The 19,596-nt window shown below is 37.1% G+C and overlaps 1 protein-coding gene across 1 annotated transcript in view; it reads left to right on the forward strand.

The window, feature by feature from the left end:
• The window catches only part of PRKD3 (protein kinase D3), a 61,334-nt gene that overhangs the window by 28,940 nt on the left and 12,798 nt on the right, over positions 1-19,596 (forward strand). Inside the window, exons 6-13 of the mRNA XM_008058678.2 lie at positions 1,458-1,535; positions 5,167-5,350; positions 7,072-7,195; positions 9,837-9,914; positions 10,956-11,232; positions 14,436-14,488; positions 16,566-16,638; positions 18,711-18,817. Of these exons, the coding sequence (XP_008056869.1) occupies positions 1,458-1,535; positions 5,167-5,350; positions 7,072-7,195; positions 9,837-9,914; positions 10,956-11,232; positions 14,436-14,488; positions 16,566-16,638; positions 18,711-18,817 (974 nt within the window). The remainder of the gene's footprint in view (positions 1-1,457; positions 1,536-5,166; positions 5,351-7,071; positions 7,196-9,836; positions 9,915-10,955; positions 11,233-14,435; positions 14,489-16,565; positions 16,639-18,710; positions 18,818-19,596) is intronic.

Consider the following 19,596-nt stretch of genomic DNA (forward strand, 5'->3'; position numbering starts at 1 on the left):
TAGCTAGGAGAAAAATTGTGCAAAAACTGTCATTCCAAAGAATATTCACACTGAAATAGAAGCTGCTGAAATTATAATAGAGACCTCTCCTTATTGAATACCAACCCAGTACACTATAGTATTTCCAAAACATCTCTTCATGAAATGGTTTTTATAGAACAGTGGAATAATTTTTTGCTTATGATTATATAATGCTTTCTTGCTTATTAAAGATGATTTTATCTTTTTGTTTCATATCTTCTCAACAATGCTATACAGTAAAGTGAAAACAAAAACAGAGAGTTTAAATGTCTCAGATTATTAGTCATGGAGCCGGGTTAGTCTACTGTCATCTTGTGTACTTTTTTCATGTGACTAATCTAGCGGTTCTCAGTACTGAACTTTTTATATAGTAGAAGTATCTGTGGAATTGAATTATTAAGTGATCTAAATAAAAATTAGGGTTGAGTTTTTGCGGACAATGATAACAGAATAAGATAATTATATATAAATTTAACTTAAATGTGTAGGAAAAGAAAGGTTATCTTGACAGTATATGAGAACATCAAATGCAGAAGAGGTTGTACTTTTTGTTGTCAGGTATTTAATAACCATTAAGCAGGCATAATTAAACGATTAAATTTATTCCAGCAACTTGCTTGGACTATGAGTTAATGCATAAATTTTTGTTTTGGGAAAGTCAAGACTCAGAGTTATTTTTATCCAGGTATTGCTGATAGATGCATTTCAAAGATGATATACTAATCACAGTTACATTAGAGGGCTCCACTTTAATGTAACCTCAAGAGCTCAGCCCTGTTCCCAGAGTTGTGCTTATAGTAGGTCTGGGGGAGGGTCTAAGAATTTGCATTTCTAACAAGTTGCCAAAGGATGCTGATGCTGCTGGTCTGGGAATCACAGTTTGAGAACCACTGAGTTATACAGTAGTGATGAACAGATAGTAGCTGGCACTGATCCGCAATGCTGTCAACCCTTAGGTTTCTTGGTAGACTGAGGGGAACCATTAGATGAGAGGGGACACCTGGTGCCTGGGCAGCTCAGTCCTTCCTCACAGGGCTGTATGGGAAAGCCCTTGCTGTAGTCACAATCAGTGTTTGCTGGGTCCCAGTTTCTTTTCTGCATGTACATCAGGTCTTGATGCTTAGGAATTGAAAGTGCGTGTCTGGCGTGTGTTGGATAGGAATTGAATCAGCTTGAGAAACTCACAAGTTGTGAGATAAGGGAAGGAAACATGGAGCTGCCGGCATATTTTGGCATGTTACACAGGTGGCACTAGCCTCACCGTACAGATGAAGAAATTGAGCCTGGGGGTGGGAGAAGTGCCTTGTGAAAGGTTATTATTTTAACGTCTTCATCATTATTAATAATATTCCATCTGTAGGTGACTTAGAGTCTGTCTCTATCTGATATTGCCTGACTTTTTGTATAAATTAATACACTGAATATTTTTCTTTTAGATTGCAAATTCAACTGCCATAAACGCTGTGCATCAAAAGTACCAAGAGACTGCCTTGGAGAGGTTACTTTCAATGGAGGTAAAATTCCTTTTCTTAATTTCTATTAAAAAAATCAGACGAAGTTAGGATTCTTTCATGTATTATCTCTGGATGAGTTTATAGTTGCATATTTTATTTTGTTTACTTTGTTCCTTAATGTAAAGGTTTTCTTCTGATCTAATAATCAAGCAAAATACAGAGATTAGTGACGGCAGATGCTTATTAGTAGTTGTGCCTCCCGCCCTTCTCAGGCCACTTGCCCCTCTTTCGTCTAATACAGCCAGTGGTTCTGCCTGTCCTCTTTCACCTCTAGACTCACAAGGACTTGTTCTAAAAACTGCTGTTGTCTCTGTTCTTTCACAGTTCTAATATTCTTTGACTCCCTGCTATACAGGCATTACTGTAAACTCTTTAAATATATTGACATTGAAATCTAAGAACAGCCCTTTGAGGTAGATACTAAGAGATGAATGACCTAAAGTGCAAAGGCGTTAAATGATTTGCCCCAGAAATATAGCCAATAAAGGACAGAACTGGGATTTGAACTCATTAAGTCTGGTTCTTTAGTCCATAGTGACTAGAGCACACAGTACTGCCTCTCTGTCTGTCAAATAATCGCTGACCATCCATTTTCCCTTTCGGGCCATTTTAATTATCTTCCCTTAGCTAATATTAAGCAAGGCAGCTCCTTTATTTGGAAAGAAGAAATAAGGACGCTAACCTTTTAGCAAAATTTTTCTTTGATAATTTGCAAGGGCCAGGTGCAGTGACTCACACCTATAATCCCAGCACTTTGGGAGGCCAAGGCAGGAGGATCACTTCAGCCCAGGAATTCAAGACCAGCCTAGGCTACATAGAGAAACCTTGTCTCTATAAAAAAATGAAAAAAACTAGCCAGGCATAGTGTTGTGTACCTGTACTCCCAGCTAATTGGGAGGCTGAAACAGAAGGATTGCCTGAGACTAGGAGGTCAAGGCTGCAGTGAGTTGTAATGGTGCCACTGCATTCCGGCATGGACAACAGTGAGACCCTGACTCAGAAAACCAAAACAACAGTTTACATGGCTAGAAAAAATTGGATGTAAGTAGTTCTGTAAGAGGAAAAGCATAAGAAATGGAAATTAAACTATTTGAGAACTTAACATTTTCTCTCATGGCATGTTTTGTGGCTGCTGATTTTTTTAGCCTGTTGTGCTGCTATAACAAAATAACATAGCCTGGGTAGCGTACAAGCAACAGAAATTTTTTTCTCATAGTTCTGGAGGCTGGGAAGCCCAAGGCGCAGGCAGATTCTGTGTCTGGTGAGAATCCATTTCCTGGTCTTAGATGGTGGCTTCTAGCTGCATCCTCCCAGGGTGGAATGGATGAAGAAGCTGCCTCGGACCTATTTTGTAAGAGCACTAATGTCATGAGGGCTCTGCTCTCATGATCTATTCACCTTCCAGTGGCCCCCTACCTAATATCATTACCTTGGGAATTAAGATGTCAACATACGAATTTTTGAGGAGAACAAACATTCAGACATAGCACTGATGAACACCGTTGGCAGAGTGTGATTGGTTTTCTTTCTTTTTTGGGGGATGGGGACAGGGTCTCTCTTGCTCTGTCACCCAAGCTGAAGTACAGTGGTGTGATCATAGCTAACTGCAGATCTGAACTCCTAGGCTCTTGGGATCCTCCTGCCTCAGCCTCCCAAATAGCTGAGACTACAGGTGTATGCCACTGCATCGAGCTAGTTTTTAAAATTTTTGCAGAGATGGGATCTCTGTGTTGCCTAGACTGGTCTTGAACTCCTGGCCTCAAGTGAGCCACCATGACTGGCCCGGTTTTCTCTTTCAGTTATTCTGAATTAGAACAGTTTTTCTGTATGACCAAAATCTTTTTTGGATTTATAGTTCATGTATTTGTGTTTTTGTGCTTTTCTGCCTTTTGACAAATGGATATGGAATACTATTTATAATTGCTTTAATGTGCATTTCTGTGATTACTTGTGAGTTTGTGATTCTTTCAAATGTTTACTGGTAATTTAAGGTGTAAGCAGTACCCTGTTAATTGCCTTTTCAAATGCTTTATTTTTCTGATTGTTTATTTGTTATAGATTTGCAGAAGTTGTTGATAATTCCATATACTAGTCCTTTTCTAGTTGTATGTAGTATAACGATACTCTGTCAGTGGCTTTATCTTTTTTAACAGCTTTATTAAGATATGATTTGCATTCCTTGTGATTCATTCATTTAGTATAGTCACAATCTATGCAGCCATCCCTACAATCTAATGTTAGAACACATTCATCACCCCAAAGAGAAACTCCATACCATGAATAGTCACTCTCTACCCTCTCCTCCCCACTAGCCCCTGGCAACCACTAATCAACCTTCTATTTTTTTGTTCTTGTCTATTCTAGGCATTTTATATAAGTGGAATTACACAATATGTAGTCTGTTGTGACTGGTTTCTTCCTCTTAGCATGTAGTTTTCAAAGTTCATCCATATTGTAGCATATGTCAATACTCAGTTCCTTTTTATTGACAAAAAATATTACTCTGCAAGGATATACTTCATTTTATTTATCCATTCACGAGTCCATGGACTTTTGAGATGTACCCACTTTGGGGCTACTATGAATAATGTTGCTATGAACACTCCAGTATAATTTTTCTGCAGACATATGTTTTCATTTTACTTGGGTAGATACATAGTGGAATGGAGTCATGGTAGCTTATATTTAACACTTTAAGAACCTGCAGACCTGTTTTCCAAAACAGCTGCACTATTTTGCGTTCCTATTAGTAGTATATGTGGGTTCTCTATATCCTCACCACCACTTGCTACTGCATGTCTTTTATTACAGCCATCATAGTAATTGTGAAGTGATATCCTATTGTGGCTTTCATTGTATCTCCCTGTTTGCTAGTGATGTTGGGCATCTTTTGCTGTGCTTATTGATCATTTTAATGTTTTCTTTGGGAAAATATCTATTCAGGTCCTTTTCCCATTTATCTTTTTATTATTGAGTTCTTTAAATACAAATCCCTTATCTGGTATATGATTTATAAACATTTTCTCCCATTCTGTGAGCTGTCTTTTCATTTTCTTAAGGTGCTGTTGGCAGCACAGAAGTTTCTGATTTTGATGAAGTTCAATTTTTTTTGTCACTTATATTTTTGGTGATGTATTTAAGAAAGTTTTGCCTAACCCAAGATCACAAAGATATATTCTTATGCTTTCTTCTACAAGCTTTATAGTTTTAGCTCCTACATTTTAGCTCCTACTTTCAGTTAATTTATATATGTTTTAAGGAAGGTGTCCAACTTCATACTTTTGCATGTAGATATTCTGCTGTCCTAGCACCATTTATTTAAAAGACTATTCTTTTCCCATTAATTTGTATTAGCACTCTTGTCAAAAATCAGTTGACCGTAATAGAATGGTGGTGACTTAACTTTTACCTTGTTTGTAGTATCTTTTGTCATATGGCAATTTAAAATTTGAATGTAATCAAATTAATTGACTCTATGCCTTCTGATTTGTGTATTTTGTAACTTTCTTTAAGAATTATTTTATCTGGAATCATAAAGATGTTTTCTTATAGTTTAAGGCTTTTTTCCCCCACATGTAATGAACTACTACTATTAATATAAAACTCTGAAATTCATTTGAAACTTTGCCAGAACCTTCCAGTTTGGGAACAGATGCAGATATACCAATGGACATTGACAGTAATGACATGAGTAGTGATGGTAGTCGGGGCTTAGATGACACGGAAGAGCCTTCTCCCCCGGAGGATAAAATGTTCTTCCTGGATCCATCTGATCTTGATGTGGAAAGAGATGAAGAAGCCGTTAAAACAATCAGGTAACACGTATATCGGTATTGCAAGCTACTTCCAGATATAAGGTCAATTCAGGATCTCATTAGGAAAAAGCCACATCTTTTGAAATGGAATCTAAAATGTAATTTAGAATCTAATTTAATTGTGGCTAATTCTTTTACATGCAATGTGGTATTATTTCTGAAATCAGTTACCACCTGTGCCGCCCCCGGAGATGGGAAGGTATGAGAATCCTTGTTTTTTTTAAAAAAAAAAAAAAGAAAAATACTTTAAATATAGTCTAGATATATTACTTAGTTGTGGAACAGCCACAGCAAGGAGCCAGTGTTGAACTTACAGTTAAAGCAACCAGTTTTTCACACAGGCAGATTTACCTGATAGTAGAAACAGCCATGAAGAATATACTTCTAGGCCGGGCATGATAGCTCATGCCTTTTATGCCAGTACTTTGGGATGCCAGGGTGAGAGGATTGCTTGACTGGGGGAGTTTGAGACCAGCCTAGGCAACATAGCCAAAAACCGTCTCTACAAAATAAAAATTAAAAATTAGCCATCATGAACGTGTAGTCCCAGCTACTCAGGAGGCTGAGGTGGAAGGATTGCCTGAGCCCAAGAGCTCAAGGCTGTGATGAACTGTGATCATGCCACTGCACTCCAGTCTAGGCAGCAGATTAAGACCCTGACTCAAAAAAAAAAGAATATACTCCTGAGAATGTTAGAATGTTGCACAAAGGCGATAGTGAGGGAAATTGAGGGCAGTTTTCATATTACCACAATTAATCTATTAACATTTTATAAAAATGCTATTGGTCTATAAAACTTAAATATCCTACCATTTTCATAGAAATTGAATTTTTGTAGCCTGCGGGATATACTGCTTTATAACAGAATGTCACCATCTTGGCCAGTCCTGTTTTTTATTGGCAACAGAGTTATTTAGAGAAAATGAGTTGTTTATCAACCTCACACAGCTGAGTGGTCATTTATTCAATTTGATTTATCATTAAATTACAGCTATTATTATCATTATTTACTAAAGCTTGATGTTCACCCAGTTGGAGACTATTACAGAACCTAACTAGTTTTCTAATCAAGAATACTTCGTAGTTTAAAAGAAAATACTTAGCTGTTTGAGACTCAAATTTCAAAACATGTATATTGCACATATACCTTGAATTTCAGTTTTCAACCCGTGTTTCAGTATTACCTGATTTGACTCATTACATTGTTTTTCATTTTCTTAATATCTGTAAATCATTTTCCTTTAAATATCCTCTGCTACTTTTTGCTGACAACATGATTGACTGAATTTGACATTTGAGCCATATGAATTTGAGTATTTGTATACTTAAATCTTGCCTTGTTATGAATTTGCTCATTAACCATGCTGCCTGGGGTAGGAAAACTCTTCCAGAGTAAACCCAAATGAGACTCTCTCCTGGGCTCCACATTTTCCAGTCAGGAGGATGCTTTCTGCTTTGCTCATTGTTTTCTTATTTATTTGTGACTCTCCAGAAAACATTCATGACAAATGAGGATTTACCATATTATCTTAAGCTGTAATCAACTGTGTATCATCATAACAGTATTAATTTTCTTCTTCTTAAGCCATTGTTTTACTAGGATATTTTGAAAAAAATTCATCTCAATTATCTTAAAAACAGCTTCATGAGCCTATAGTATTTATATGATTTTCAAAAATCTAAATTACAAGTATTTATCATAAATTGTGAATGTTTTTTAGTCCATCAACAAGCAATAATATTCCACTAATGAGGGTTGTACAATCCATCAAGCACACAAAGAGGAAGAGCAGCACGATGGTGAAGGAGGGGTGGATGGTCCATTACACCAGCAGGGATAACCTGGTCAGTATCACATGTATCTGCATAGGTTCGTGAAACCTGGGTATGAGTTTTATTTTTCGCATTTTTGCAGTCAGAATGAGGATGAGATATGTATTAAGACATTGTCTTCTCTAGCAGTGCATAAAAGTTACACTGGAATTATAGGTGCATTTGGGAATAATTTTTAAGAGATAGAATATTTAATGTATTGTCTCTACAAACTGATAGAGCAGTCGAGATTCAAAAAGGGTTTGGAATTGTGCCACAATCAAGAGTATGTACTTGAAACACAATGAGCTACAAATAAAGACAGAAGAAACTAGAACTTTATCTGAAAGGTTAGCTTCATTTACCACCAGAAATAGGAAACGTGTTTGGTTTTATCTAGATTTAGTGTACTAAGTGTGAATATACAAATTATTAACTTAGTGTAAATAAGAAAGCTGTTTTTTGATCTAGAAAAGAGGAGGAATGGTGAACAATAGTGAAATGACAGTAGATTAGAGGAAGCAGCATAGTGTAGTTAAGAACATAGGCTGTGGAGTCAGGCTGCCTAAGTCTCTGTTACTGCAAACTTGGGAAAGTTAGTTTCTTTATGCCTCCGTTTCTTCATCTGTAAAATGGGCATCATAATGGTAACTACCTAATCCAAATAAGTTAATATATGAGAAGAGCTTGGAGCAGTGTCTGGCATACAGTAAGCACTCAATAAATGTTAGTAGCCACTATTTTATTACTATTTTGGAAATTTGCTAAATAGGTTACTGAGAGAAATTTCCTAGCCTAAAGGTTATGTGGTGACAACAGCATAGACTGCTGTTGTATGTGTTTTTTTCTTTTCTTTATAGACCATATCCTTCCAAATGGAACTTAAAGTAGTATACCTGCATTTGGGAATTTAATTAGAGGCACTAAATCGAATCAAGAGGGGGAGACATAGTTCAACAAATGGTGTTGGAACAATTATGTAGCCATGTTGAAAAAAATAAAGTTGTAATATAGAGGGTGCCCAAAAAATGTATACACATTTTAAGAATAATAATCTTGGGATGAAAACTTTGCATAATTTTGCTGTTTTAAGAATGCACTGTATGCTTATTCTGTGAATTTCTGTCTTGTGCACATTGTTTGGTAGATTCTGTGGCAAGTATGTAAACTCTTCCAACACTACAGCAGAAGCAGCAGGACTTGCTGTGTGAGGCCTCCTGTATCTTCCCTTGTGCACATCACACATAGGATATGCATCTCAAACTATCATGAATGCATCAGTTGTTAGGTGTGTTGGAGGCTCTGTTGCATGCTCACGTCTTCATTGTTGTGGTACTTCCACAACATTCTTGAATTTTAAGTACCATTTCAAGATGAACTTGTGCTCCTTGAACAACAGCCATGCTTCTGCCATTTTCTTTGACTGTCCTGCCTGTCACGTGGTGACACTAGCATTCATTTGATTAATGCCATCTTTTAACTAAACTACCCTCCTAACTCCACTCCTTCCTTGCATCCTAACGACCCCATCATAGGGTGGAATCACGGCTTCGTTACCATATCCCATGCTCTGCCTTGGCACTGCTGGCCACACAGCTCACTAAGGCAGACCCTGACATAGTCTTGCCTTGGTCCATATGCTCATACTTGTGTTGGCCTTTATGGCATTAATTGAAATGCGTTGCTACCATCATTCAATTCAACTTTGAAAAGTAATACATATAAACCTATATAGTAATGCATAATACATCACTTAAAATGTGTATACATTTTTTTGGCACCCCAGTGTACCTCATACTTTATACATAAGAAATCTAAATGGATCAGGGATTTAAATGTAAAGAAATTAAACCAGTAGAAGAAACCTTGGAAGAATGATGTTATAAGCTCTCAAGGGGGGGGGGGGGGACAATAAAAGATCAAGAAATTCAATCTCATAAAATTTTACATGGTAAAAACAAATGACAAACTGGATACAGTATTTTCACTTCATTCTAAACAAGAATTAATTTTATAATAGGTGAAGAATGCCAACAAATTGGTAAGAAAAAGACTATAATACAATAGAAAAATGGGCAAAGAATATGAACACACTTCATATTCTTATTCACAGAAAAGGAAACACAAATGACTTTTACACATAAGAGCTTGATTTTATTTCTAGTAAAAGAAATATCATCTGAAACACTGAACTACTAGTTTTTATTTTTTAGTATCAAAAAGTTTAATAACATACTAGTGAGGGTATGCATACAGAGGACTCTTGTGTTTTGTCGATGGCACTATAAATTGGGTCAAATCTTGTGTAGAATAATTTAACATAATCAAGCAGAATGACATATGTACATATCTTTTGACCCAGCATATCACATTCTAGAAATTTAGCCTGTGGGTAAATCATATATTTATATATGTGTGTGTGTTTAATTTATGTGTGCATGCTTACAGTTCTCTAAAAAGATTCTCAAAAACGTAGTGACATTGTTCACCTGGTGTACGGGTGAGTGATGGTGAAAGTGATGCTTTTCACTGTAGATCCTTTTTATATTTTGAGAGTTTTGAACTTCATGAATTTTAAACCTATACAGAAATACAAATTTCTGAAAGGAAAAGGAAAGCACAGTACTTTAGCAGAATCATTTTTGAACCTCAGTTTCTAATCTTTATTTTATAGAGAAAGAGGCATTACTGGAGACTTGACAGCAAATGTCTAACGTTATTTCAAAACGAATCTGGATCGAAGTATTATAAGGTGAGGATTTCACATTTTAAAAGATACAGGCATAATGTGTTTTCCAAAGAATACTCATTAACTGTTATATTCAAATATGCCTATTATGACTCTGCCTACTATGGTTTCTAGAAATCACTGTGAGGGTCCTTGTTAAAGCGTCTGTCCCCATCCCTCCACTTTACCCCACAGCAGCTCTGCTCCCAAGGCTTGGTGTTTGTAGTGTGCTGCTTTGTTTTGGCTTGCCTGTCAGGCTACCACTGCTTTCCTTCTGGATGCTAATTAGGAGTAGACTCTTAGGAAGTCCGTGACCGTCGCCAGTCCACGGGAGGTCAGTGAGGTGTTCAGTTTCCTCCCACCTGCCACGTTACCTGAGGCTCCAGTATTTTAGCAGCTTATTTTGGCTCTTTCTCTTCTCCTTCCTCGCTGGGATTTCCACACATTTTTGCCATGTCACAGACTGACACCAGGCAAGACGACAGGTGTGGCAGTTAGGTCAGTAACTCAGAAAATGGGAACTGATGGCTTGCTTTGAGCTAGTGGTTTTTTTCTAAAATAAATTTTTTGCCTTAGGGAGCAGACGAAGCATAAATGATTGTAGCAGTTTATTCCAGTGGACAGAACCAGAATGGAGTGCTCAAGAAGCCTGTGCTGACCAGGATTCTGCTTTCTCTGCTGCTGTCTCTGCTGCTGTCTGGGCTATATCTTGCAGACAGCAGCCACTAGAGAAGCAGTTGTAGAGTGGATTTAATGAAACTAGAAGTTACAACTGTTGGAGATAGTGGTAGATTACCCTCCTAACTCCACTCCTTCCTTGCATCCTAACGACCCCATCATAGGGTGGAATCACGGCTTCGTTACCATATCCCATGCTCTGCCTTGGCACTGCTGGCCACACAGCTCACTAAGGCAGACCCTGACATAGTCTTGCCTTGGTCCATATGCTCATACTTGTGTTGGCCTTTATGGCATTAATTGAAATGCGTATCTTCGGTTCTTTATGTTTAAAAATAAAAACAAAGATGTATTCATATTTTCCAATGCTTAATTTTTCTACTTCAGGAAATTCCACTTTCAGAAATTCTCCGTGTATCTTCCCCTCGAGATTTTACAAACATTTCACAAGGCAGCAACCCACACTGTTTTGAAATCATCACTGATACTATGGTATACTTCGTTGGTGAAAACAATGGAGACAGCTCTCACAATCCTGTTCTTGCTGCCACTGGTGTTGGACTTGATGTAGCACAGAGCTGGGAAAAAGCAATTCGCCAGGCTCTCATGCCTGTTACTCCTCAAGCAAGTGTTTGCACGTCTCCGGGGCAGGGGAAAGATCACCGTAAGCAATGAGCTGTTGTCTGACTTCTCCTCTTTGGTTCTTAAGCATTTTGTGTGTCTGGTTGTGTTCCATTGTATGTGTATGTGTGTGTGTGTTTTAAGTAGGATTTATTAAGAAGACAGAAAAGCTTCCACAGTGGTGGGGGGATCTGAAAGAAGATACCCCCATTGTGTGTTTTTAATGCTCACCTTAAGCTTTGTCTTTAGTAATCAGTGCTGTTAGTTAATTCCCTTATAAAATTATGCTTGGGCTCCAGAGTCAGTCTCTCCCCACATTAAATGTCTGACTCTACCAACCTATTATATGATCTTAGGCAAGCACTTTACCTCTCTGTAATACTGCTACTTCATAGAGTTGTCAGTACCAAATGAAAGAGAACCTGTAAGATAGAGAGCAGTATTTGGCAGCCATGAAGTCTCCTTGGATTACGTGTACTATGAGTATTAATATTTGCTTCATGGTGGAATATAAATAATAGCGTTAAAGTTCACATCATACTCATGAAATCTATGAAGTCAGAAATGCTATTTTAAAACAAATATTTAAAAACAATTAAAACATATGTTCTGCACCAACAAACTTATATAATTAAACCTAAATTGGATAACGGTTAAAGTGAATAGTTGCATAATATATTGCCACTTTTCCCCCATTGACTCATTCACTAGAAAAAATATATTTAAACTGAAATAAGCCAGGCGTGATGGCTCATGCCTGTAATCCCTGCATTTTGGAAGGCTGAGGCGAGAAGATTGCTTGAGCTCATGGGTTCGAGACAAGCCTGGGCAACATGGTAAAGACCTTGTTTCCACAATAAATTAAAAATAAAAATTAGCTGGGTGTGGTGACATATGCCTGTGATTCCAGCTGCTTGAGAGACTGAGGTGGAAGGATCTTCTGAGCTCATCAGGTCAAGGCTGCAGTGACCGTGAGCATGCTACCGTACTCCAGCCTGGGCGACAGAGTGAGACTCCCACTCGAACATAAAATAAAGTAAAATAAACTGAAATAAGTATCAACCACTTTCCAAATGTAGTTTATTTTAGTTTAGTTATATTATTTTATGAAACTGTTCTTGGTATTATGCTGGGCCCTGAGCTAGAATTTAAAAGAAATATAGAAGTCATAAAAGCTATTTACGTATGTAAGTGTTAGATGGTAGCATTAGAGCAGTACAGTGCAAAAAGAAGAACTGCATTACTTAAAACCCTAGATAGGGCAGGAGGATTGAGCAGGACTTCATAGTGGAGCCTGATTTGGACTTTGAATCTCAGCACTGGGATAAGCAGAGCTAGATGGCAGCAGCAGAGGGCGGTGTCATTCTAGTTGAGACAAGTATGATCAAAGGGACGAGGATCATTACTGTGTACATGTTTGGCATAATATTGATTTGGGGGTGTGAGGGTAGTAGGTAAATAGATATTTCATGGTGGTTCTTAAGTTGTGGGGAGTTTTAAACAGAACACCTTGTCATTTTGATTAAAAGCAAGGACTGTTACCTCAAAAAACAATATAGGCACTTGCACTTTATTTTTTTCCAAGTCGGATCTCCCTCTGTTGCCCAGACTGGAATGCAGCATCATGGTCATGGTTCACGACAGTCTTGACTCCCAGGGCTCAGGCAACCCTTCTGCCTCAGCCTCCCAAATAGCTGGGACTATAGGTGCAGACCACTACGCCCAGCTAATTTTTTTTTTTTTTTTTTTTATAGGTGAGGTCTGAACTTGAGCACGAGCCACCTCACCCAACCATTTACACATTTTTTAAATATATAATTTCCAAGGGTTTAGGGACCCTGTCAAGCCCATCCATGGACCTCTGCCCTAGGATTAAGAGTCTCTAGAGGCAGAATTGCAAAGGAATTAATAATGAAGATTCTTGAGAAGGAAAGCCCAGTTGTGTTGCTTACTAGCTATGTGACTAGACCCTACAGTTCTTAAAGTGGGAAGAAGAATAAGTGCATGTAATGTGCTTAGCACCGACATGACACTGTTATGCTGTCGTTGCCATCTTATAACAGTTTGTCTGGAGCAGACTTCCCTGGGGAGCAACAGAAGTTAAAACTGGGTGGAGCTAGTTAGTGGAGACCTTTGAAAGAACATAAATATTGGAACTACTGAAAGAAATGACTGAAAGGCAGTTTTAGGCACATTTTGTTGAGACTGTGCCTCATTAATAGTTAAAACTTGAATTATTTAAAATATTTTTAATATTGAGTTAGTATTTTTAAATGGAGCTTGTGACAGGTATGCTACTTGTTTTTGATGCATAGTTTGCCTACATTTTCTTATTAATTAAGTTTTATATTTTTATACTTGGAATTGTAAAGGAAACATCATGTCTTGTCTCTGAGTTGTCTCCAGCATTCTGGCTGTTTAATTCCTGTTCTCTTGCATCCTTTCATGTTTCTCTTTCCTCCTCTTCTTGTCAGTTATGTTCTTTGCTTACCAAAGTAATACAGACATTTAAACTTTATAGAAACGTATAATATAAAATGAGAAAGTTCTCACTCTATACATATAACCTCCATCCCCACCCCCAATCCTGTATCACCCCCTCAGAAAACCATTAACAGCTTGCTGTATATTTCTTGATTCAAGAAGGGCTTGGGGAAGCCTATACTATCTGTTGTACTGTTGTGTTTTTCTTACAAAAAATGAGGTCTGTTCTATTCTTTTTGCAATTTGCTTTTATCCACTATTTAAAATATATCAGGTATATTTTAATGTCAGTATATAGGCTTGCCCGATTTTAAATTTTTTATGAAAGTAATGCATACTTTTTTATTTTTAAAAATCCAAGCAATATGGAAGTCTATAAAAACTAAAATCTTTTTTAACAAACCCCACCTTTTCTATTCACCAGAAGCAATCATATATTTATTTTTGTTTTTAATTCAAACACTGCTATCTTGCAGCTTCCTTTTTAACTCAGTAATATATCATGGCTAGCTTCCTGACTCAGTACTTACAGCCCTACAATCATTGATTAAATGTTTAGCATTCCTTTGTATGAATGTATCATATTTTATTTAACTTTCTGTTGATGGGTTGTGTGTTGATAGATTTTTTAAATGTAATTGTATTATATTAACTGTGTGCTAACCTGTGTAAGTTTGAGATACCATGAGTAGTCACATGTCCGTAAAGATTATTGTTAAGTCATATACTAATACTTTTGATCTTTTATCTTATCTCTTACAGAAGATTTGTCTACTAGTATCTCTGTATCTAATTGTCAGATCCAGGAGAATGTGGTAAGTAATCATTATAGCTGACATGTGCAAACTGGGTGATTAAATAAAATAAAAGAAAATCTTATTAGTGGAATAAGTTTATAACTCAAAATATTGTGCAGTTTGCCTAAAGATATTAGGCTAGACTTTGTGGGTGAAAACTTCCCTAAGGAGTTCTGCTTTAAGGGGAAAACTACGGCAGACTTTTAAAATTACAAAAATAAAGCCAACTTTTTCATTAGAACAAGTGACATTAGAATATCACAGAGTTACAGACTAGTTCAAAAAGAAGGGAGACGTTACATCTTATGGGGTCAGCAGGGAAACTGTCCTAAAGGAAGTACAGTTTGAACTGTGCCTAAAGAGATGGAATGGATTTTGACAGACGTGGTAGAGGGATGCAGGTTGGGGGGGAAGGTTTCATGCAAGTACAGGGAACAGGATAAGCCTAGAGGAAAGCAAGAAATGTGAGACCTGCACAGAGGGGCGGCTGGGTTAAGTTGGCTGGTGTATACAGCTGATGTGGGGTTTTGTAACAGGTCAGCAGATGTTTTCTGCAAAGGGCCAGCTTTGCAGAAAATTTTTCAGGCTTTGTAGACCATATATAACTACTAGTTGTATGACTAGTAAATTTTTCAGGCTTTGTAGCCCATATATAACCTCTCAAGTTTGCAGCTACAGCAAGAAAACAGCCATAGGAAAGACATAAATGAATGAACATGATTGTCCAATAAAACTTTATTTATGGCCTTGAAATTTGTATTTCATCTAATATTCACATGTCACACAGTATTATTTTGATTTGTCTGGTCATTGAAAGATCATTTCTAGATCAGGGGTCATACAAAAAGAGGCAGGAAGCCTCCAACTAGCTATAGTTTGGCAAGCCCTAGATTAAAAGGACGAAAAGCCAGGATATTGCTCAACAGCCATATAGAATCTCTCTGATAAAATTCTCTTTCTCTTCTGCTTGGGATATCCAGTTGTTAATAGTTCTCTACCTTATAAATGTTGTTTGAGATTTCTAAGATTGCAATGAAGACTGAACATCTGGTGTTACTGGAGATAGAGAATTTCAAGGAGATACAATTTGAAATTTGAATCTCTTGTCCTGGTGGGAGATAGAATAAATATCATATTCTTGGGGAGAGAAAAGGGCATGCCAAAACAGGCGAGCACAAACTTTGAATGATCCCATGGGAAACTCGAGGGTGTAGCCATTCATGGCTGGGGGAAAAGATGCAGAATCAGTCTTTTTTTTTTTTTTTTTTTAAAGCCTTTTCTAGCAGTCATAGTCTGTACATAGGATGCCCTCTATCTAGTTTGATTAGAACGAACATTTGGTTAGTTAACAAAAGTTGCCTAAAGTTGGGAAACATATAAAAATGGTTCTTACAGACCTTAGGATGTTGATTACAACTTAACACCTGTATGTGTATGTTGGCTGCCCTTTGTAGCAGGGCTGAGGCTTTGTCTCTACATGGGTCTGCAAAGTGGAGATCCACTTAGTCTTCCTTTCATCAATTCCACCTGCCATGCGATTCTGACTCTAATACCCCAAGTCAGTGTAGAAATATTCTGACAGTATCAAACACTCCCCTCCCCAAAAAAGGAAAGGAGGGAAGAGCAGGGAAGAAAGATTAAGGAGTAGATTTGAGTTAGATTTCATCTCACCCATACTCTTCTCATGGGTCTTTCAAAATCAGTCTAATTCCAGTGATTTGAACTTTTGAACTTTTCTTCCAAATCAAAGATAGCAAATCGCCTTAATGGTAAAGTAGGTAAAATTTCATTGCTTATTTTTTATTCATATACTTTTTATAGGTTGCTACAAAATAAATGTTTTTTTAATTTAAAGCATTTTTTTCCAAAAGGCTTCTTACAGAATATATTATGTTTGCAGTTTAATAGATGTGATATAAAACTTGTCTCTTCTAGAACATAGAAAGATTGTATTTTATTAGTTTGTACTTTGTGAAAATTATTTATCTCTAGCATAAACAAAAACGTATTTAAGTATTTGAATGAAGAAAGTCAGAGATGTTGACATTGATTTTATAGAGGTAAATAAAACTTATAGCTTACTTTTGCCTAACAGGACATCAGTACTGTTTACCAGATCTTTGCAGATGAGGTACTTGGCTCAGGCCAATTTGGCATCGTTTATGGAGGTAAGTGATGACTTACAGCCTTTTGCATATTGTACATGTCATAGAAAAACCAGGAAATTTAGGCAGCTATTTTGTCATCTCACACTTCTGTCAAGTACCCTTTTTCTCAAAGGTAAACTTGTATCAGCTAAGTCTTTTTCACTGTAACTGAGTATTCATCCTTCATTTCAACTACAAACTTTAAAAGTAAAAAAAAATAATAATCAGAAAATTAGCTTCATAATAGTCTTATTTTATCTCTTCTTGTAGCTCATACATAAAGACATTGTGGGGGTGGTTTGAAGTTCATGTTGGGTTGTGTGGACTTGTTCACTGAAGTATATTCCCTACTAGTTTTCCAACACAAATGGCACCACTGGTCTGCCATTGGCGTGAGTGTCCTATCAAGTCTGAAGACCTGAATCTGAAATGCAGCCCTGTGACTTACGATATTGATGGAATCATTTACCCTCACTGTGCCTTAGTATCTTCAAATGTGTAATGCAGCTGATAAAACCTGATTTGCATAGCTCATGGGGTTGTAAATATTAATTGGACCTACTCTGTATAAAAGTACTTTATAAGCTGTGATCCAAGATACAAAAGAAATGTTCGACCCTTGTCATCCCTTACCAAGACTGGGACAGTCCTATAGCTGGCCTGTGCCTTCTGGTCTTCTTACCTTCTTTTCATACTCCTCTTGGAGTGAATGTTTCAGAAAACTCAAATCTGATATCAGTGTTACCTCACATTGAACCCTTATGTGGCTTACAGCTGCAGATTCGGGCCAGTTTTCCTTGCAGGGCGTTTCCAGGCTGCTGTGATTTTTCCCTGCTCCTCTGGCCTCCTGTCTAACTACAGCTCCCTCTTTGCTTGGTCTTGCAGTCCTACTTACATGCCTCCATACCTGTGCTCAGCTCCTTCTCCATCCCTTTGTCCCTCTAGCGACCACTGAGTCATACTTCAAGGCTCAACTGAAGGGCTTCCTCACTGGAGAATTTCTTAACCCCATCCCTACCTCTGCATCAAGTAAAACAGATCCTTCTTCCTTGTACTCCTGCTGTGTAACATGCAACCATCTATCGTAGTATCTCCAACACTTTGGGTTTATATTATTGTCTGCCCTCTGAACTTAACTGGGGGGATGACTAAGAGATGCCTTGGTTTCTTCATATTCCTAGCACCTAGTATGTGACTGCATATAGCAGTCACCCAGAAAACATGTGGATTTTACATGCATGTATAACATTCTGTGATTTGCAACTTCAGATTTGTTGGTTTTAAGACTAGTGATATCTCTAGAGGACATTTAACTTCTTATCAAATATGCAAAAATGCAAGTATGCAAAATTTGTCCTGTGTTTTCAAGGAGTCAGACTTTTATGATTGTGCCCTTGAGACAGGTGTGCCCTTGAGACAGATGAGTTACTTTCAAATAAATAGCTATGTAGAGAACAGCAAATCACATACAGGTTAAAAACAAATACCATTTCCACATCTGAATCTGTAGTATCTAAAATAATGCCTAATGCTTAATAGGTATAAGATAACTAATTAATTTGAATTAAAGTATAAGATAACTAATTAATTTGAATTAAAGAATGAGGGAATAGCTATTTATTGCAGACTTCAGCCTTGTAAGTCTTTTATATCTAGAGTCTAGAATATAGGAACCCAGAGTGTGTTGGTATAAGTGGTTAAGTCACTGTGCTGATTCAGTGAACCTCGAATAAAAGTAATTCATTCGTGTAATATTTCCATCTTGACAGAGTCTCTGAAGACTAGAACAGGATAATTAACTGTCATTTAACAAGGTAGATTACTTGTCACCAAACAAGTCCATTCTAATTTTCTGCTGTTTCAGATAATGAAACTGCCTTTATTAAGGGCAAATATTATAAAGAGAAAATATAATTTCTTAGAATTAAAGATGTGTGAAGGAGTGGTGGAGAAAAAACAAAATGAGTAAAAAAAAAAAAAAAGATAAAGGAGTAAATACATACAAAATTCAATCTGTAGACAATTCCCTAATAAAGCTTTTGTATTTTGTGTGAGCTGTCAACTTACTTTTTATTTTTTTAATTTTTTTTTAGGAAAACATAGAAAGACTGGAAGGGATGTGGCAATTAAAGTAATTGATAAGATGAGATTCCCCACAAAACAAGAAAGTCAGCTCCGTAATGAAGTGGCTATTTTACAGGTAAACCAAGCGGTTCATGTAGGTCTTCATTTTGGATTTATCAGTTCTATTTAGTATGCAGATAAGAAAAAGATGTGTTTTTTGTTTTGATCTTCCGACCTTTTGGCTAAGTAAGAGGCTGGTAAGAATCTGAAGTAACTGCTTCTCTTTTTTTTTTTTTTTGTTAGAAGGCAAAATTGGGCCAAGTGCAGTGGCTCATGCCTGTAATCCCAGCACTTTGGGATGCAGAGGCGAGAGGATTGCCTGAGTCCAGGGGTTCGAGACCAGCCTGGGCAACTTGACAAGACCTTGTGTCTACAATAAATCAAAAAATTAGCCAGGTAGCACATACCTGTAGTTCCATCTCCTTGGAAGGCTGAGGCAGAAGGATCGCCTGAGCTCAGCAGATCGAGGCTGCGGTGGCCATGAGCATGCCACTGCACTCCAGCCTGGGCAACACAGTGAGACACCCACTGAAAAAAATAAATAAAAAGGCAAAGTTAAAATTAGTAGGAGTTTGTTTAAACTATGCTTTTCTAAGTAAAATCTTTAAAAAGGAAACTAAAATTGTATTATTAATTCATCACTCCAAGAGCTTAAAAATTTTTGACCACAACATTTTATCAGGAGATACTTGTTGCATCCATCCAGTTCTCACAGATGATTGATTAATTATTGGAACAATAGTATACAGATAAAGACTGCTTACAAATGAGGTACCTTTTAACAGCATTTATTAATTCAAAACTTTAATTAATTTTGTAATGGCTTAAAGATATATTAGCAATGACTTAAATCCC

This window comes from Carlito syrichta, unplaced genomic scaffold (genome assembly GCF_000164805.1).
Source record: "Carlito syrichta isolate Samal-C Ts95f unplaced genomic scaffold, Tarsius_syrichta-2.0.1 Scaffold90614, whole genome shotgun sequence".
Classification (NCBI taxonomy): domain Eukaryota; kingdom Metazoa; phylum Chordata; class Mammalia; order Primates; family Tarsiidae; genus Carlito; species Carlito syrichta.